Below are 21,495 nucleotides of genomic sequence, written 5' to 3'. Positions count from 1 at the left end.
AAAGAGTAGTCAGGCATTGGAACACCCATGGAGGTGGTGGAGTCACCATCCCTGGGGGTGTTCAAGGAAAGGTTGGACGTAGTGCTTAGGGTCATGGTTTAGTGGGTGTCATTGGTGGTAGGGGGACGGTTGGACCGGATGATCTTGGAGGCCTTTTCCAACTCTAATGATTCTGTGATTCTGTGTGTATATTAATTATATACATATATATATATTTAGCACTTGAAATTTATATATATGTATATATATATCAGAATGTATGTATATATAATGAAGGTTATGACCCAGCTCTGGGACACGATGAAGAATTAACCCCAATTAAGACAGGCTGAGGGAGCAGCTGCCCCACAGCCAGTGGCTGGATGGGCAGCTCTCCCCATTCGTTCACCTTTTCCTCATGGGTCACCTTCCAGGGTGTGCCCAGAGCCCTTTCCACCACCCGTGAGGGGCTCCCTGGCAGTGACATGGCGGCCCAGGGCCACCCTCACAACGGGCACCCCAACCGCACCACCCAACTGGATCCTGCTGGATTATGCACCTGGGAAAGGGCAACCTTGGACATACATACAGATGTGGGGAAGAGAGGCTGGAGAGCAGACCCACAGAAAGGGATCTGGGGGTTTTGGTAAACACCAACCTGAATGTGAGTCAGCAGCATGCCCTGGCAGCCTGCAGCTCCCTCACAAGGTGAGCAGAGGGGCAAGCGCTGAGCTCTGCTCTCTGGGGAGAGCGACAGGACCTGAGGGAATGACATGGAGCTGGGGCAGAGGAGGGTCAGGCTGGGAGTTAGGGAAAGGCACTTCTCTGAAAGGGTGGTTGTGCACTGGAACAAGCTCCCGTGGTCATGGCACCAAGCCCACCAGATTTCAAGAAGTGTTTGGACAACGCTCTCAGACACATGGTCTGATTTTGGGGTGGTTCTGTGTGGAGCCAGGAGTTGGACTCAATGATCCCTGTGGGTCTCTTACAACTCAGTATGTGTACTGTTCTATGATTATTTTCAAGTTCTTACATAAAACTTCTTCTATCACCCAAGTGACTTTTTGTTGCAAGTTTCTTTTGCCCATTTCAGTGCCTCTAATTACAATTGAATGACACACTTTAAAAAAAAAACACACAACCACAGACATGGTGGATCTCTGAATATGATGTACACCTAGCTACTTTGCTTCCTAATGGAGTTCTCTGTAAAACATAATGTCAACTGCTTACGTGTAAACTTGGTGATAACCGAAGAGAGAGGGAAATAGATTAAAAAACAGTCCCAACCCTGAAGACCCAGAAATCACCCTACCTACTGAAGTCATTCAATAGGAGGAGTCATGAATTGCAGAAGCTTGAATAGAGTTTTGCTTTCTGCTTCCTACTCTAGATGTCACCTACTTCATCAGGGGCATTCAGTTAACTTAGAATTCTGGTACGCTATAAGGAAGCACTTAATTTGCTACTTGTGTGTGGATGTTACGTATTACTTTTCTCCGTCTCTGTATGTTGAAATTGTGTTTCTTCATCTGTTTGGTATATGGGGTGAAATCAGGTAAGAACTACTTTTTTTTTTTTTTTTTTTTTTTTTTTTCCTTATGTGATATAGTCTCATGGCTTTATTGAAGTATAAAAAAACCCTAATATTTCTTTATGTAATTTGGCCAAAAGATTAAATCTTGTGAGAACTGTGCATAATGAAGCAGACGGTTAGTAAAGAGAATTTGATTGCTTTGAAACTGAGCCAAAGGTTCCCATTTTAAAGTAAATAGAACAAAGCCTGATATTTTATCTTTTGCTGTACTTTGGACAGAGACACACTCAGGTATGTGCACTTTGTACAAAGTAAAGAGGAAATTATAAGATAGTTTTAGTGTATTAAGCACTATTTATATTTATTAAGCACTTAATTTTATAAGTTTGTAATTATTTTTTGCTGATTTGATAGTTTGACAGCATTTCAAGTTATGTGTTATATTTTAAGTAGTATAATTTAGTTATGAAAAGGCAGTGTACACTTAAGATTTCCCTCTTTTTGACCACAGAAGACACTTATGATGCTTAGAGACATACACAGGAAAGTTTAGATTGTATATTAACTGAATTAAACTGCATATATAACTGCCCAACCCCTGTTTGTGTTTTCTGACTGTACAGAACAGTGTACTTGAGTACTCTCACAAGTGCGAACAAAGGGCACCTGGACATTCCTTCCTTCCAGGTGTCAAAAAGAAAGAGGAGTATGAAGAAATTCTCCTTAATGATTCATTGTTTAACAACTTAAACTATTAAATCTACATATTTATTCCTAGGACTGATCTAATTTTACAAAGACTTTTTTTTTTTTCTATTCACTTTTCAGAGAACAATTCCACTCTAATTTCATAGCCTTTAGTAAATTATTTTCATAGCCTTTAGTAAATTATTTTTTCTGTTTGATGTTTTGTAGCAAGTAAATAGGCTTCATCAGTTAAAATATATTCCTTGTGATAGTTTTCTCCCTTCAGTGGATCAGACTCTGTTTTATGTCAGTGTCATTCCATTGACTTTACAAAAATGAATTGTTATTTCTCCCAGTCAAATGATATGGTAAGGAATCAAAACATAAGAACACTTTTAGGCAAAAATAAAAGATCTATGTTATAGCTATGAATCTGAACAGCAAAACTGTAATCAAGTGGCTGTTTCCACTAAATTCAAGAAAACTGCAGCTGAACAGTTCTTGATTTCTGAACTTCTTCTATAAGTCTCAGCAATGAAACTGAGTTGCCTTCCTGTATCAGTCATTAGTTAATAACCTGTCCAGTAATCACAATAAAAGTTACTTAAATTGTTCAATATCTAAATTATGAGAACTGTGATATTTATTTTGAAATACAAGTAATTTTAACTTTTCCCAGACACAGTACTTGAAATTTTTGTAATTTATGATAAGGTAATGATAGGCATGATTTTTTTTTCTTCCGTTGACAGGAAGTTTTAGACCATTTCTAACATGCTGTAACTTCAACTTTACTCTGGGTTGCAAATATCCATTATTTTTCCTGATATCCAGTCCAGTGCTGACTGCTCTAATCATTGTAGATACATGGTTTGACCAAGAGATTATTGGTCTAATTCCCTAAGCTAATTAGTGTTTTTACTTCATCTTTATTGCATCCCAAATTTTTCAGTTCACTTTGTTTGGCTTCATTTAGACCTCTGCTATGATATCAAACACATTTTTCAGATACCTTTTAACCCCGTGCTTGCTATGCAAGCTTTTACAAACTATAGAGGGTTCTTCGTCTTCCTCAGATTTGCAAATGTGGTGAATTTGGTTCTACTTGCTAACCAGATGCTGGGAAAAGGAGGAGAGCTAGCCTCTTCTATAACTCAAAAGTACTGAGAAATTTCAGGTCACTTTTTTTTTTTTTTTTTTTAATAAAAAAAAAAAAGGGAACTGAGTAGGCATTATTCCTCTTCCTAATTTTGCTTTCTAGAAGTTGATTGACTTTTGTTTTACAAAATTGTTAATGTAATGGCAGGAAAGTTGACACAAGTGCTATCAAATACTAAAAAAAAAAATTAAATTAAAAAAAAAAAAAGATTCATGTAAAGTTAAAGTAGCCCACTAGAACCACTAGAAGTCAACAGATTGGCCCAAATATCTTTGCTCATGAAACACCTAAACCATAGAATCACAGAATTGTCTAGGTTGGAAGAGACCTCAAGATCATCAAGTTTAACCTCTGACCAATAGAGAAGGTGAACACGTCATACAGAAAAACTATGACAGGCAAAAGAGTTATGCCTAGAATCCTGAAACCACATTCTACACATTGTGATGTCAGTAGCCAAAGGTTACTTTTTAATGACTTACCTTTTGATGTTTGGGAAAAAACTAAGTCTTTGTAGACTCGTGGAAATTGCCATCCTCCTATTGATCCTGAGTGATCTAAAGCTTAACTTTGTTTTGTCCAACTACAGAAATGCTAAATATTGCAGGTTTTCTTGTGTCCTCTATATACAGGTAAGTTTTTCAAACTCAGGACAGTATCATTTTTTTCCTTGTTTCTTGGTAATGCTGTCCTTATGGTGATCCAAAATTGGGTATGGATTCTGGATCATCCCCTAGTGTCAGATAACTGTTTCTTATTGCTAGATCGAACAATAAGGCATAAGGATTAGCAACTTTGACACCCTGGCTGAAAAGAGGAAGAACCAACCACAATGGTCTTCCTGTTTATACAACACACACTGGTTGTGAAAAAATTCTGAGAACCTAAATTCGATGGTTAAGCGAACGATTTTATCAGCATTGGTTGCTAATTTTTATTTATTATGGAGAATATATATGGTTCAGAAATAATTAGAAAGGTTAGTTTCATATTTGAATTATTCAAGGGATCACAATAATATCTACAAAGTCATTAATTTAACTGTGGCTCCTACTCAGTCAGCACACCTTCTGGCACCTCATTCCAAAGGTCTGGAGTAAATAAAAGACAGGTTCTTCACTTTCCATGGATAAATGTGGAAAGAAAAGTGAAGAGGTGATATTTTGTTTGGTCTGACTCATCAAATTACTGTCTAATAACATTTTCATCTTTTTCAGATGAGGAGAAAAAATGTCCTGAATTTACAGACCTTAATATAGGCAATGCTTTATCTGGAACAGAACTTGATGTCCAGCTACTGCTATACACAAGGGAAAATCCAAATTGTTCTGAGAAACTCAATGAACATAATGTTACTGCATCTGAGTACCTTAATACCTCCAAGAAAACTGTCTTTGTTATTCATGGCTTCAGACCAACAGGGTCTCCACCAGCATGGCTAGATGATATAAAGGAGCTCTTACTGTCTTCTGGGGATATTAATCTCATTATAGTTGACTGGAATCGTGGTGCAACAACTGTGATTTATACAACTGCTGTTGAAAACTGCAGAAAAGTTGCAGAAAAACTGAAGGACTATGTTGACCAGATGCTGGTAAGTCAGAGAGTTGTATCTGTTCTGAACAAGTTTAAAGAGCATAGTTCGGGTAGGAATGAATATTTAAAATATAGTTATGTCTAAAGAGGAGCCCCATGAGAATATCAAGTGATATTTCTTTAAAAAAGTATTTCCTAATTTTGCATGCAGTAAACCTCACCTGAATTCTCATTTCCCTTTCAATGAAATATGTGTAAGACTGCATCTCATTTCTTTAGCCAGATGGAAATTTTAAGTCTTCTGGAAAGAGTGAATGCACCAGTGGGGAAGAAAAGTAAGAGTTATTCAAATAGTATTCAGCAATAAATTAAAATATCACACTACTCTTTCCAATATTAAATTACTATAGTTAAGGATCTTGAATAAAAAAGACATCACCAACATATATAAATATTTGTCACAAATTTATATAAATTTCCTGATGCTACAGATAGCTGCTAAAAGAGTTGCTGATGCTAGTATTCTTCACTGGACTGTAGATCTATATCCTTAATCAAATCAACAAAAAATGTAATTTTATCTTTTTTTTTTTTTTTTCATTATTACCTGAGTTTTTATCGCCCGAGTTTTCTTTTCTGCTCACTGTTTCTTTTTCCAGCTGTTCTCATGTTACCAGCATTCCTAATGCTTTGTAGTAATAAAATGTTTTTGTGGATTTTGAGCTTTTTTTTTTTTTTTTTTTTTTTTAAGTACTATTAGCCTTGTAGAATAGGCCTGTTAAGACTTTCCTGCAGGTCTGCATCTGGCACCATTATTCACTTGTTCTGTGGTTTGTTAATGGTATTATGGTTTTAATTTACTATACTGGAAAAATAAGGCATGAAGAGATTTCCCCTGCCCTCCTTGTTCATAGTTTTTTTTCATCTTTTTTGTATCTGGTAAATGTCTTCCTCTTCCATCTCTATATTCTCCTTTTTCAAATAAACTGGTGTGATATTTTGGAAGAAGTGTGACTCAGGTTTCCTTTTTACATTTTTATAGTCAAATAATTTCATAATTACTACAACAGATAACTATTACAGAAAGTCAAACTTAAAATAAGTTTAGAATTTTCATTTGTTTTTTAAAGTTACAGAATTACAATATATAGCCTGGAGTATTAACCTACAACTAAACAATCTGCTGATGTCTGCTTAGTTAACTCTGTGTGTGTTTTGTTTTGTACTTTTTTTTTAAGGCAGATGGAGCTTCTCTTGACTCTATGCACATGATTGGAGTCAGTCTTGGGGCTCATATTGCTGGTTTTGTTGGCCATAAGTATGATGGCAAACTTGGCAGAATTACAGGTAAGGCTTTTAATCCTGATACTTGTATTCTAGTGTACCCTGCTTTGTTACAGATCACGTAGATACTGGTATTGAAATATCAACAAATAAGAACTGATTATTTAGAAACATACAAGAGGAAAAATTAATCATTAATATAAGTTTAGAAAATTGCAAAATTATTCTTTGAGGACTTAAGTTACTGGTGAAATTTCCTATTTTTCCACTGCTTACCTCTAGTCTCTCAAATGAAAACTAAATGCTGCATCCAGATGCCACTTGAGTTAGGTGATGTACTATCTTAGTTTCAGTCTGGTGGTGAAGAAAATAAGGTCTCTCTTAAGGGAAGTTCAGAAGCTTTTGGTCAGAACACAGGAATTAGGCACAAGTATTAAATTTCACTTTGAATTATCTGAGCATGTTGCGGGCTTTACTATATTGGGCAACCTGCTACAGGAAGCTTAAATCAGGTGTGAAGCATGGATACTGCAGATTTTACCTAATATCTGTTGCAAATCATCATTGTCATCCGTGGGAGTGGTATATACAGTGAAAATTTGAATACCTACATTTGGGTACATCCTTCAGGCACATGAATTTTAAGAATAACTTTTCAATGCTAGTTCCTAGGGCAGAATCCACAGTGCTAATTTGGGTACACAGGCTCCTGATAATTCTTGTGCAAGAGCTAAATTCACTGCAGCTGGCATGCTGAGGAGGAAGCTGATTTAACTAACTACTAGAAAAGATTGTAAGAAGGCTCTGTTGCTTTCTAAGATTTAAGTGAGCAGCTATTTTCAGGCTGAAAGGAAGCACCTTGAGATTCACAGCTCCTAACCATCTCTTTGGGGTACTAAAGTGATTTGTTGTTTTGTTTTGTTTTTCCAAATGTAACAGAAGCCAGTAGCCAGTTTTATGAAAGGGAATTAGATACTCCTCCCCTTTTACTACAGTACTCTGAAAGCCATGGCCTTTTCTAAAAGTTTGATAAGCTATATTCCCTTGGTTATAAATATTCATTTCCACTTTACACAATTCCTTAGGGTGTTTTTTTTTGCTTCATAGGCTGGGGACAATCTTGATGGCAATACCAGGCCAACAAGTCTGCCGCCTTTCTGACTTTTTATATTAACTGTGAGCTAGTAGATCTATGTCATTTCTGAATTCAGGTGCTTAAGGGTAAATGGAATTGTATGAAACATCCCAATCACCTTCCTGTCATTTCAAATACAGATGAAGGCAAAGACTAGATAGTACAAACTCACAAGACTCATAATCACTTGACTGTTTTGATACTGTTTCTTTCCAACAAATTGGGTGTAAAACTATAAGAAAGTGGCCCAAACTGGTGTTGGAAAAACTAGATTAAAAAGAAATAAATAAATTGAGGCTTTTGGAACATAAAACTGATTAATGGATGGAAACAATAAACTTTGTCACCTGGCATACAATGAATGTTTAATCTTGGCATTCCATGAGCTTCTGTGGTAGTTTGGATTTTGGTTATCTTGATCTTGAGAGAAAACCTTTCTAGACCAGTTCTTAAAGCACATCTGCCAGTTAAATCATAATACAAATCTGTTGGGTCTTGAATAAGCTAAGGTCATGTGCTAGACCCATCTCACAATTAGTGAGAATGAAATTAGGAGTCAAGTGCAAAGATACGTTTTGTCTTGACAATTAGTTACATTTTCCATCCTTGCTGCTTTTTTGCCACCCTCTTCCCTTTGTCTCTGCTTTTGTTGTCAAGAAACTAGGAACAGAGCAAACCTCAACTAACGACTTTTCTTTCCTGCGAAGGACAGTAATTACTATCTTGAAAACTGTTAAGTTTCGTGGTTGCACAACAATAATTCTCTATTGCTAAAAGGAAGGAGAATAAGAAATGCTTATGCTTCAAATACTTTCCCACCCAAATTCTCTCCTATTAGGTATCAAGTGCTTTTTGTGGATCTCAGCTGAAAACTCTTTTGTCATAGTTCAGTTTTGATTTGAGTATAATACTTCCAGACCTGCTTCCAATGAAATTGTGTAAAAAGATAGTATGTCACTTATTTTCCTTTAAAAACTTTTTTCTATAATGAATTCCAACACCAACTGGTAAAATGATCAAGGCTTGTTTGAAATCATCTCCCATCCAAGATGTCCCTATCCTGGGTTTTTGTGTTGAGAGCAGCTACATTTCATATTTTATTTTTACGAAGTAAATAATAGGAATCGTATTTTCTGGGGGAAAAAAAGAAAATGAATTAACTTGATTTTATTCCTAATATAGTTGGCTTATAGTTGTTCTGGAGAATGTGGAGATGAGCACAACTTAACAGGAGAGAGATAAACTTAATAGGAGAGAGAGAAATTCAAACATATGGCTTGGTCTTATACTAGGAAACCTTGCTTTACTTAGCTTAGCAAGTTGAAGAATAGAAACTTGTGAATAATTGTTTTGGTTTTATTCTTATTACCTCATGAAAAGGGGTAAGTCATTGATGAATAATGCTCACGTGTCAATCTTGTATATAACTGTAGATACAGATCCCAGGATTTGTAATGCTAATGTCTTTTTCATTCAGGTCTTGATCCAGCAGGCCCTTCATTCACTCGAGAACCACCAGAGGGCAGATTGGATCGTACTGATGCAAAATTCGTTGATGTAATTCATACAGATTCTGATGGTAATGACATAGCTCTAACTTCCCTATTTCAGCTAAAGGAAAGGCAGAAAAGGGAAAGATGGGATAAGCTGTTTCAGGAACATGCATATGGCGTTGCAGTAGTTTTAATGAGTGGATTGCTGTGCTGTTGCTTCCTAATAGTGTGCATACTTTTGAAATCATGTTTTATGTAAGCTTGTTCATCAAGAAATTGAAATTCAACTTTGATGATGATTTCAGCAATGATGACCTGTTTTGTTCTGTTCTGACATGAGTAGTCCTGTTATTGAATGAGTTAGCTTCATAACTGAACCTGAAAATACTGAAGCAACTTTAATATCCAACAGCTAACTGAAGGCATATGTAGATAAACATAAAGATGAGTCCACTTAATGCCATGCAAATGTAATAATTTATGCATTGTTTGTTATGGTATATTCTTTCTGAATACAAACCAAGAAGTCTGCACATTGGATAAAACGTGTGTATTGCATTTATTTCTGATACTGTTCTTTGCAAAATAGTATCACGTAAACATTCTTTTACTGTGCTAGTGTGTATGAACACAGAGGTTGTAAGCATGTCACTGAATTAAAGCCTGTTCTCAGATAACCAGTCTCAGCTGTAACACATTAGTACGCTGTTCAGATCCACTGCCTAAAATTATGTATGGAAACACATTACTGTAAGGTTGAAGGACATTGTAGTCTGATTTCTTCATACTATAATCTGGTTTAATTTTCTTCTCAAAATATAAGGAAACCTTTCAAATCTACCACATGTGGCCCATTATTTGTGTAGTTTCATATCAGTTTCTTTAACGGTATTAAAACTTATTATTTTATTATACAATTTTATATGTGAAGTTGTAAAATACCAATGTTTGCAACATTCCCATTATGTGAATAAAGGTAAGGAAGGTAGAAAGGAAGGTAGGTCAGATTAAGTTAAATCTTACTGAAATCAGTCATGTTTCTTTTATGGAACATGAGAAACAAAGATTTATTTTTTAGTGTAGTTCAGAATCCAATGTCATATGCAAAAAAAATTGGGAAATCTTACTCTAGTTAAACATCGGGAAATAATTTTCGTTCATAGAGAAAACATGAATTTCATAAATTTCTTCATGCAAATAATGTTTCAGCTGCAGTACTAAAGAGTTGCTTCTGTCCTATCCTTTTTCTTTTGTGGAAATAAGAGTCATGCACACATTTGTAGATTGCAATTTACATTTTAACAACTTTTCTTAGAAAGAAAAAAAAAATGTGAATTTTAACTCAACATGAATTCCACTTAAAGAACAAAAGAACAATATATTTGCAAGTATTTTCTTTAAAAGATCCATGTTATTTTGTAGTGCAATCTAATGATAAATTATTCACTGGATAATTCTGCTTATGTTTTTGTTGTTATTGTTGTTTTTTAATTTGTGATGTTTTTAGTACTAGGTTTCAAGAAACCTTTAGGAACCATTGATTTCTATCCAAATGGAGGAATGGATCAGCCTGGTTGTCCACAAACAGTATTCAGTGGTAAATAAAAATGTGTTCAGTTAATGAGAAAAGAGTCTGAGGTCAAATCAAAAATGACTAACCTGAATTCAGTGGGCACTTCCCATTCACAGTACTATTGGGTTAGAGGGCACTGTATTCTTTCTTTTCCCTTCTCATTCAGCAAAAAGGAAAACCAAAGACATTGGGCATTTTGATTTTAATAAAAATCTTCCCATATGCATACATAGTCCATCGTACCATTATTACTGTCTATATAACATGCATGTAGTGATCATTATTTTCCTGTGTTTATATATGGTCAGGTATGGGAAAAGATGTTGTAGGGGAAGATGTAAGTGATTTGGACATCACCACTAGCAAATGACAAGGCAAGGGTTTCAAGTCTCCACTATATATCAGGTTTCTACCTGATTGGCAGCGATGTACTAGGGTTTGAGCAGGTCTTTTAGACCTGTTTTCTTCAGAAATAAAACAGTTTTATTGCATGATCTTTTGCTGCAGAATTTTGCTTATTTCAGCCTCCATAAATTTTAGGCAAAGTTGTTACCCATTGTTTGATTGTTTGTTTGTTTTTTAAATAATTTTGAATATATGGTTTTTGGTATATTGTATTATTCTTTATATATTATATATACATATGGATTATATATATATATGAAGTAGAGCTCACAATAGTGTTTCTACTTAAATATTACACATGATCAATTGTGTCATTTGTGGCAACAAAGCCAATTGCAATACAGGCTCATGCCTGATAACAAAAATTGTCTAAATTTGATAGGACATAGCAGACAGACTATTTCTTGCATATAAAAACCTGAATGTTTTTCTCTATACCTGTAATACTCAAAACAGTCTTTATTTTCTTCTTCTTGTGTGTGCATCCATTTTAGTGGTCAACTAAACAGGTGGTCCACATTCAGTGATCATCTAAACAGGGCATAAAGACATGGCTAACAAAGAATGATTTAGTTAAATGAGATTATTTGAGTAACATCTTTTCTTTCCTGAAGAAAAATGATGACATATTCTTTGTATATTTCGTTTTTTCTTTCCTGAAGGATTGCAGTATTTTAAATGTGACCATCAAAGATCTGTCTTCCTCTTCTTATCATCTTTGAAAAGGAAGTGCAACATAATAGCATATCCTTGTGACTCTTACTCAGATTATAAGAGAGGAAAATGTGTTGATTGTGAAGCTTTCCAACCAATGTCATGTCCAGTAATGGGTAAGAGTTACCATATCTGGTCTGGGATGGGTTTTTCAGAAATTCAGACTTGCTCCTTCTGGGTCTGCTCCAGGGATCTGTAGCATCTTGCTAAGGGATCTGATGAGATTGACTGAGGGTAGAGCTGCATACTGTTTTAAACAGTTCAAAGCTTAAGGCTTTGTCTGCTTTATAGTTAGCTCTCTAAGATAGGGTGCTGAATGTTCCCAATATTTGATTATTAGGCTTTCTAGTCTGAAACAGATTCAGCATGCATTTCCTCTATATAGAGAAATTGCTTCTTCTTAAGTGTGTCTGTCAAGTCTGCCACTTTGGGTAACTTGCTTTTATGTAATTGTATGTGTGTTTTGATACATCTCTTTAGGCTTTCGTAGTATGTTATAATTCCTGGAGTACCTGTGGTTTTTGATTAAGAGTAATAATGATTATAGCAACTTCATGGAGTCTCTGTCTCTTTTTTTGGAATCAAGCTCATATTTGTAGAGATTGTTATTGTTTGGGCCTTTATTACTTTTAGAGAAGATCTAGGGACAGTCTGAAAGCAGCTTAAATAACGTGAGCATTTCCCAGTTGGCAAAGCAGGGTTTTCATAAAAAGGAAATATTTAGAATATTTAAATAGAAGTTAACTTTCAATTCATACCTTGTCTTCTGACGTGTGTCCTTGAACAGTTATATTAGTTAGGTCTAGATTGAAGAAAAAACATAGATAGATGTGTCTGTATACTATTTTATAATAAGAACCAACTATAACAGGACCTTAGTATAGGGCAGGAAGACTCAGGGACTAGAATGGTTATTAGTCATGCCTGATGCACTTAAACAGAATGCCTGAGCTAGATGTGGAGAAATATATGATCAATCAGCTGCCCTCATTGTTAATTTTTATTTTAATACCCACAAGGAAAGGGTTTTTAAATTCTATTTTTAATACGTATAAAGAAATGGGAGGCAGCTGAAACTGGGAACTTGGAAGAGAAACGGCATCCTTCTGCTGCAAGCTTTCCCACCTGCTGTCTTGCAGTGCCAGCTCTGCAGCCTGGAACTAGCCCTCACTGTCCATTCTACATAAAGAAGTCAAGAGGGACTGAATAGCATCAGCCACTTTAGAAACAAAGACTTTTATCAAGACCCAAAGACAAAAAGCAAAATTATTAATATTAATTATTTAATAATAATAATAATAATAATAATAATACATTGCACCCAAGAACTTAGGAGATTTAAAGAGCATCAAATGTTTTATTAAATCATATCCACAATTATAGAATACAGGATTTTAAAATGCCTGCTGTAATGACTCAAGCAAGAAAGGAAGACACTTTACTAAATGTGAAGCTGTTCTGTAATTGTTCTCTGCAAGTATGTTAGCTACTTTTTTGGTTTTGTTTTTATTACCTCTGCAGGATTTTATTGGCACTAAACACATTCTTTATATCAATTATTATTTATATTAATTATATCAATTGTTTGACAGTAATATATTAGAAAAATGAAATACATACATATGTTATGCTCTTCTGTTCTGTTTATGGTATTCCTGCATTTTCCAAGTCACTTACTTTCTAAGTGAACGTTTAAGAAAATTAAACTCAAGTCTGTCACTTTGAGTAACTTGCTTTTGGGTAATTGTATGTGTATTGTGATGCTGCTATATGACTGAAATAAAATGTTTAAACTTTGAATTTCAGGTTATTATGCTGATGGCTGGAAAAAACATTTAATAATGAAGAATTCACCAACGAAAGCTTATTTTGATACTTCAGACAACGACCCATTCTGCAGTAAGTGAATGAACACACACACACACACATATGCATAACAGTCCCTTTATGAAATGTTATGGTTCTTAATTTTTAGCTGACTTGAAGGGAACACGTGTTAAAAGTAGAAAGTTATTGTTAGCTGCAATAGAAAACAAACAAACCATGAGTGAAGTGTCAGTTTGCAGACTGGGTGGAAGGAGATGAGTTAATATGGCAAAAGAGTAAGCAATATGTTAACTGATAAAGAAATGTGACTTTAAAAGTAATGAAATCTCTTCCAACCTAGAAATTCTGTGATTCTGTGAAATGGACTGACTGCCAGAGTAATAAGAAAGACAAAAAATGAGAATCAAGTGACAGGGAAAATGCTGAGAGAATCTGCTTAGATGGGATTGTTCTTGCCATTTTCAGAGAGTAAAAATTGGCAAGAGTTCCTTGGGTGGAGGAAGGAAAGGAAACACTTGTATGTTGTACCCCCAGGGTGGTGAGTAACCTACACTGAACTAGAGCTATTCCAGCTTTTAAAGATCCATGAGGAAAACAGAGGAGGAAAAACTGACTTTATTGGGGTTATGCTATATAGGGATGAACTCTTTTGGTGTGGACTTTAGCTACAACAATTTACCTCTCCATTTGGAGGTCTAGCTTAGAGTCTTATCCTATTTCTGATTTTATCTGTTTTTTTCAAGAGACTCTTTTAATTAGTGATGTTACAAAATCTTTGGTTTGGGGTATAGGGATAGGCTTATATGGAATTCAAGTGAAATCAAGTTTTCCCATTGGCGTTTTCCATTTTCTCAGCAAGCTTTGTGACCAGGGACCAAGTTATTTTTTGTTACTGTGGTAATTGTTCTTGCTTAAATCACTGTTTCTTCCAAAGGGCCCAGAAGAGGTTAACAAAGGTGTTACAGATTTTATATAACCTAGTGCTAAGGTAATTGGTGCAGCTGACTAACGAAATGAAGTGGTCTTGGTGTGCAGAGAAAAAGACTTGTGGAGCAAAGCCTAAGGCACAAATTTAAATTTGCTTACATATATGTATTCCATAGTGGCAGATGAAGGAGAATGAGCATATGGGTAGCTAACTGCATTTCAAGTATATTGATTTTAATGTTACAGTGCCTATTTGAGAGCCCTTTACACACTCCAGAGTCTTCCCAACCCTTTTTCTCTAAACTGCCCAAGTCAAATCTTCTTCCCCTCATCCTTCCTAACCCAGAGAAGAAAAATAGACCCGTCTCTTCCTGGTGTTATTTCCACTCAACATCTGCTACTGATGCTCCTCTCCCTGTCAGGTCTGCTTGGACTTTGCTCTTTCATGCTTTCAAGGCTGCACAGGCTACGAGGTTTCCTCATTTCATTCCTCTTGGAGAAAAATATGGCTTTGCTTTCACTCTCACACATATTAAAGTCTATCAAAAATCCTGATTCTTTCAGGCAGAATCCTTATTCTTTCCTGGTGGAAGAAGTATGTAGAAGAATAAAAGATTATATAGAGTAGCCTGGGACAGGTGTGGTAGAAGAGAGAAAACAGAGGGATTATTACCAAACATAGGAGGAGATACATGGAAAGGAGTAAGAAGATCTGTAACGACAGGATGGAAAATACGCAAAATCAGGAAGAAAAATAAGTCTAATAAAGCAGTCTGAAAAAGAGGGTATTTATTAACTAAGCCTTATTTTAATTCACAGATGTTTGAAAACATGAGGAAATAGAGAAAATAAAAAAAAAAAAAAAAAAAAGAAGCCTTGAACTAAATAAAACTGTAAACCTGAGTAGGACCAGTTTTTCATTCAAGGTGAGGGTTTGCGTTTTAGGAGAGACTGTTAAAGAATAACATGCCAGAAAAAAAGACAAATGGGTTTGAATTGGCTTCCCAATTTTCAGAGTAGTAATGCTGTATTTCCTCTGGAAAGCCATAGCCCAGTCACAGTATGTGTGGTGGTTGCAGAAGTGCAGCGGAAGGCCAGGTCGGTGCTTCACAGGGCATGGCAGAGTAGGCCCACTGCATGCTGTCCTCCAGTGGGCTGGTGCTCTGAGGGCACTATTCCCCAGCAGTAGCGTGTTTTACTGAGGCAGTGAGCCCTCCCATGGAAGGTCAGAAGAGACTGGAGCATGGAAAAGCAGTCAGCCTCCTCTCCTCAGTCACCCCCACACAGTTTTTCTAGTACCCATGTGGCCTATCCCCTTAAAAGTATGTTTGGGCACGTTGGCTTCCTCTGAGAGAAGGGTGCTCTGTGGACGTGTACTGCTGTGATTGCGCAGGCTGGGCAATCAAGAACCAGAATAATGTCTCTCTTCAGCTGTTAGCTCGCGACTCATCTGCTCACCTAGCTAACTGCCTGGCTTGCCTATCCAGAAAACTTGCATGAATGCTGTTCCTCCCTCTTCCTGCCAACGTACTGCACCTATTTCTGGATGCGTCACTTTTGTGGATAGCGTGATAGTTTGTTTCACCATAATAGTAGCTCAAATATCCCCACTTTGCAGAGCTTGCCAAGAACTGAAGGTGCCAGTTAGGAGTTAATTTTGCATTGTTTCCTTAGTAAGGTCAAACTCCTCATGTTAACTCTGATGGCAGTTTTCTGATGCAAATTGTTTCCATGTAAGAACTGGAAAAAATTATACGTTAAGTACAGAGACCTCCAAACAGCCATTTTGTGAAAGCTGCTTTTTGACAATAGCCATTTTGTTCTGGCTTTAGCTGGTTACTCAGAAGTAAAGGGTCGCTATTATTGCCATCACCAAGTGAATACTTTTAAAAGGGTGCTGATAATAACTGTATCCTGTTGAGGTTCATTCCTTAAATCTTACTATTTCCTATTTGTTTTTGCAGTGTATAACTACTTACTGTATATTACTACCTGGAATAAAAGCATTAGGAGAGGTTTCATTAAAGTTAAGATAACTGATTATGCTGGAAACACAATAGAATCAGAGGTGAATAGGTACGTCATGCTTTGTCTGTAAATCTTTTTTTATCTCTGTGTAATAATAATTTCCTGAGTTTCCTAAGCCTTGATTCAGACTTGTCAACTAAGTCAAGAGGTTGTTAAGTCTTGGCCACAGCTCCTTTTCCTGGATTTGATATGGCTCTGTGTCAGAGACAATGCTTCTCAACCTGAAATGATTTTCCCTTCCTTTCCAAACTAGCCCATGTTTTTGTCTGCCACTCGCTTGAATTCAGTTCTCAGTGTCCTTGTTCTGAACGTTCTCAGCTGATCCATCTTGCAAGATTTCTGTTCTCAGTAATAACTCTTTGAAATCATGAATATTTCTCAGATAAAAAACCCTGACTATAAATCATATTTTTCTCTAGTGAAGTTGCAACATTTCAGCAATATAAGAGAGTCAAAATATTGACTGGATTTTACCGGGATTTTGACAAAATATCGAAAATTTCCTTGACCTTTTCTACGAAGACTTTAATAGGTCCAAAGTACAAGCTTAGGATTCTTCAGATGAGGCTGAAATCTCTTAATAACCCAGAAAGGTAAGTGTTTGTTACGCATCAAAGTTGTGTGTCAACTAAACTGCTCAGGATGTTTCCTCAGAAATTTGTACTTGCCTCTATTACTTTTTTATCACATATTCATAAATACAGGAATAATCTTCTAATCCTATCTAGGATAAAATTCATCTTGTGGAAGAGCTGTTTTGTACATTAACACTTAGTGCACAGCACCCTCAAATGTACTCTTGTGCATGTAAAAGTCATACACGCTCCTTATTACAGCAGGCTGCTGCTACGGTTTGCTCTGAAGGAGCTCTCAAGGACCACTTATGTAGGTCAGCCTGACTTACACCTGCAGTGATTGCAGGGAGAAGTTCTCTTCCTGAAGATGAATGTTATGAAGTACTTTTCTGCTTTTAATTATGTGTCTGTACACAGCTTTTCTTAGACATGGAATGGAGTACTTCTATGACTGAACTAGGCTATTAGTCTTGTTGCTGATGGTGAAGACCCTCCAAGAGCAAAACGTGCAGTCTGTGCTTTCCTACACTTAAAATGAAATAATCTACATTTATTATACCAAGTGCTGTTATTACACAGCATTATTTATTTATTTATTTATTTATTGAAATACTTCAGCACTGCTGCCGTAAGTTATTTTTTACATCTCCAAAGTTACCTCTACTATAGCATTAGCAATTAAATTATACGTTTTCATCTTGTGAAAATAACATTTTACATAGAAAAGTTAAGAAATACCCCAGAGTAGCAACAATACTTTATTTTAGAGTTATTACATATATTTGCTTCACATTAATAGCAGATTCAACAAAGCATGATTTTAAAATAATGTCTGCACCGGGGAAGGTTCATACGGGATATTAGGAAAAAAATCTTTACCATGCAGGTGGTTAAGCACTGGGACAGGCTTCCTAGCAAGGCTGCTTATGCCCCTTGTCTGTCAATGTTCGAGAGACATTTGGACACTGCCCTAATTTACATGCTTTAACTTCTGGTTAGCCCTGAAGTGGTCAGGCAGTTTAACTTGATGATCTTTGTGGGTCCCTTCCAACTGTTCTGTTCTGTTCTGTTCTGTTCTGTTCTGTTCTATTCTATTCTATTCTATTCTATTCTATTCTATTCTATTCTATTCTATTCTATTCCTTATAATGGTAATCAAATAACCGATGAGAGGGAATAATGAGTAAGTCTTAAGTCTGTATATTTTGTTAACTTAAAATGCAACATTTGGTATATGATAATAGTCCAGAAGGAATCAGGTATGATAATTTGTAACAATTAAGAAATTTTGTTAAATTAATCTGTTATTTCACATTTACTGAGAAAGCGGAGAAGACAGGTGGGAGAGACTTAGAAAGAAACAGAATTTTGGCAATCAAAATAATACCTCCAAATATGTATGCATTAAACTTTGTTAACTTGTTGAAGGCCATAAATTTCTAGCTCTCAGGTGAACTGGAATGATTTTATTTAAAAGCATTTGGTGATGAGAGATAGTCAAAGCTCTAAATCATATTGCAATTTTTTTCCCAACTCAATGGTGATAAATCAAAAGATGCATTTCATGCAAGCCTATCGTTATTCAGAACTTTTTCAGATTAATAATCTAGCAAATGGTGACTGCTTTCAGTGAACAATCTTTATTGTTTTTGAGTTTTCATGCCTGTTACTCTGATGGTTGTTAGTTTTAAAGTAAGATGCACTTGATTTGTTTTAATATAGGATCCCCTAAAGTCCTTGTTACGGAATCTCATCAGATGGTAGTCATACAGGCACATTAGCTACTTTAAGACAGTGATGTAAAAAAGTGTGTTGAATCAGCATGTGAAGGTAATTTAAATGCAGATGTTACAGCACCATTGGTTGTTATAATTACATAATTGCTCATTGTAATTATGACTACCTATATTTACCTTATTTAGTTACATGTAATTACACCAATTACTTGAATACAGGATAATTAACTAGAAACTACTTTTAAATATTTAAATTATTCATATAACAAAATAATAGGTAAAAACCAGGAGACAGGTGCAGAGATAAAAGAGAGTCTCACTCTCCCCAGATTTGGGTTAATAGTGGACGGTGGGAGTCTGGGGAATATCACTGAAAATTGTGAAAAATCACTGACCCATTATTCACACAGCTGGTGTGGGAGTGTAGGAGTGGTAAAGGATACATGTAATTTTCAGACTCCTCTGATCTCTAAGATAAATCACTCCGGCTCATGCATAAAAACCGAAAGCTTTCATAACTTGTGTTCATCCAGGTGCCACTTCTCCCAGAAAGCTTTTGAATCTGTCACTCAGCTCAGACTCAATTGATGAGGAAGGTAAATGTTTCAGAGATACTTAGTCCAGCCAACTTATTTATTTATTTATTTTTAACCAAAGCAAAAACAGTAAGAGTAAAAAAAGAAGACCTTATTAATATCTCTGTTGAACAAGAAAGCATGGCATGCCCTTGGTTTTTAGTAGATGGAAGAGAAGCCACATGGGATGAAAGTTTATGATTGCCTCACTTCACAAAAAAAAATCATTTGCCTTTTGCTACTTCCCAGTGAACTGGAGAACCCTCTCCTCTCTCAGGTCTACACTCCCGGGAGACACGCCTGGTTCTTAATAATCACAAACTTAGATGGATTTCACTTCAAATGAGAGACAAATGTTGGAAACAGTGTTTTTATTTCTAGTATTTATCGTCATGTCTAACTGTTCTATCCCCTGTGATTAGATAGAATCCTTCCCAGGTGATTTCTTCTGTTGGAGAACAGGCTGTGCTAACGTACGCTGCTGTTGCATTGCGATTACTGTTGCAAATGTGCAGAAATACAGTGCTGTAAACTGAAAGTAAATTCAACAAATATATACATATAATAATCTTATATTGTTCTTTTTGCAAGTTTGTCCTGTGAATTCTTTCACAGTCTTTTGTGAGGATTTTTACAATGCTGTCAGTTTCCATGGTTTTCTCTCCCTCTACAAAAATAATGGAAGAGTAAACCATTACATTCAAATCAAAACAAATTGTGGATGAAGGACTGTGTTAAATTCTACATTTTGCATTATATAAAATATACAGAATTTCTCCTGATCCTAGTTGTAAAATCTACTGTTTTAGCTTTTGCGGGGCCTTTGAAGAGCCTCAAATTCTTATATAGGAATCTGTCAGTTCTTTCACATGCAGGTAGGTGGATTCATAACTGTTTGGAAATCTCGCACTTATGACAACAAAGGTGCCTTGTGGGATGTTCCTTCTCAGCCCTTTATTTTCCCTTAGGTGTTTCACTGTACCTAATTCCCAGTCTCAGGTGAATTGTGTTGTTTAGCCAGTTCGGAGCAATGTAGAAGATAAGTAACATAGTTTGTATGCCCTTAGAAGTGCCATCGGAGGAAAGGCTGTGTCAGTCACTTGTTTGTCCCATCCAGCTTTCACCATCTTCTATAGCACATAAAGGGCAAAGCTGTGACCTGTCTCGGCACTAAAAGCACACAGCTAGTTTATTTGTTGACGTCAAAAAGTAAATTTTGTGTGTGAGAGGCTCCTTTTGTGACATCTGTATACATTCCTGTGATACTGTGCTGTTCTGAGTTTTCAAGGCATTTAGATGATAAATTACACTCCTGCATGGAACTTATACGTGCTCTTGTTGCAGAATAAATAAATAGAGAGAAGTTATTAAGATGCAGTATTTTGCTTGTCTTTGGAATGAAAGAAAAGGAACTTTCCTACCTAGGAATTTAAAAATAAATTGTTAACAGGAATTGGGCTGCGCTTGGAACATTATTCTAAAGAACTAATTTTAATGCAGATTCAGCTTTAGTGGCTGCATTATAGCATCTGCATAGTTCAGACTAATGTGGTACTCTTCTTTCTCATGTCACTATATGCCATACATCTAATGACCTGGTTGTTTGCAGTCTGGCAAAACTACTCTAGTGATGCATAAAGTAGGGTGTAAACAGACAAGAAGACATCTGTTGTTGTCCTGAGTACTGTCTCTGAGAGGTAGTAAATACTGAAGGTTTAATAATTCAGATACTAAAACATTTTTCTATTGATTTTACATTTTCTGTTTTGCACATATATGTATATATTTTTATTTTGTTTCTACTTTCATAGGGTACAGCTGTGCAGATATGATTTTGTACTGATGGAGAACACTGAACTGACCTTCAAACCCATCCCCTGTCCAGAGAACAGTACATGAAGAAAGAGCTTCTGCTAACTTAATTTCTCTTATGGCAGTGACATTTGATTCTTCCTCAGGATAAAGACTGCAATGAGAAGGGAAATGAGATAACCTAGATTTATTTTCAAGAGTCTGTATGGTAATATGCATTACTTCCTCTGAGTGCCTTAGGGTGAAATTCATAGAAAAGTTCTGGTACCTATGTATTTAGGAAATTTGAATAAAATCAATGCATCATAGAGAACGTACAATGATCTATTAGTTATTATTTGTTAACAGTGAGGCAACTACTGAATTAAAGATGAATTATCTGCATAATCTCAGCACATTATTAATCAAGTCATACATATATTTAATTATTTATTATTTATAATGGTTTTTACATGGAAATATAATTACCTGTCTACCAAGTGAATTTAATATACTGTACATGTGATCTACAGT

The 21,495-nt window shown here is 35.8% G+C and overlaps 1 protein-coding gene across 1 annotated transcript; it reads left to right on the top strand.

The window, feature by feature from the left end:
• The first annotated feature begins 1,458 nt into the window (after window positions 1-1,458).
• On the top strand, window positions 1,459-21,069 carry LOC116501806 (lipase member H-like). Its single transcript, XM_032207404.1, has 10 exons — window positions 1,459-1,537; window positions 4,580-4,956; window positions 6,137-6,245; window positions 8,795-8,896; window positions 10,318-10,407; window positions 11,451-11,618; window positions 13,309-13,401; window positions 16,221-16,332; window positions 16,704-16,877; window positions 20,982-21,069. The coding sequence occupies exons 1-10, from the start codon at window positions 1,459-1,461 to the stop codon at window positions 21,067-21,069; spliced, it is 1,392 nt and encodes a 463-aa protein (XP_032063295.1).
• The last annotated feature ends 426 nt before the right edge of the window (window positions 21,070-21,495 follow it).

This window comes from Aythya fuligula, chromosome 1 (genome assembly GCF_009819795.1).
Source record: "Aythya fuligula isolate bAytFul2 chromosome 1, bAytFul2.pri, whole genome shotgun sequence".
NCBI classification, from domain to species: Eukaryota; Metazoa; Chordata; class Aves; order Anseriformes; family Anatidae; genus Aythya; species Aythya fuligula.
This window is presented reverse-complemented; position numbering and strand designations above follow the sequence as displayed.

Excerpts from the sequence above, each read along its gene's own strand:
- LOC116501806 (XM_032207404.1), top strand. The coding sequence starts at position 1,459 with ATGTTACGTATTACTTTTCTCCGTCTCTGTATGTTGAAATTGTGTTTC. Across the intron at positions 4,957-6,136 it reads ACTATGTTGACCAGATGCTG|GCAGATGGAGCTTCTCTTGA; the intron begins GTAAGTCAGAGA and ends TTTTTTTTTAAG. Across the intron at positions 6,246-8,794 it reads CAAACTTGGCAGAATTACAG|GTCTTGATCCAGCAGGCCCT; the intron begins GTAAGGCTTTTA and ends TTTTTCATTCAG.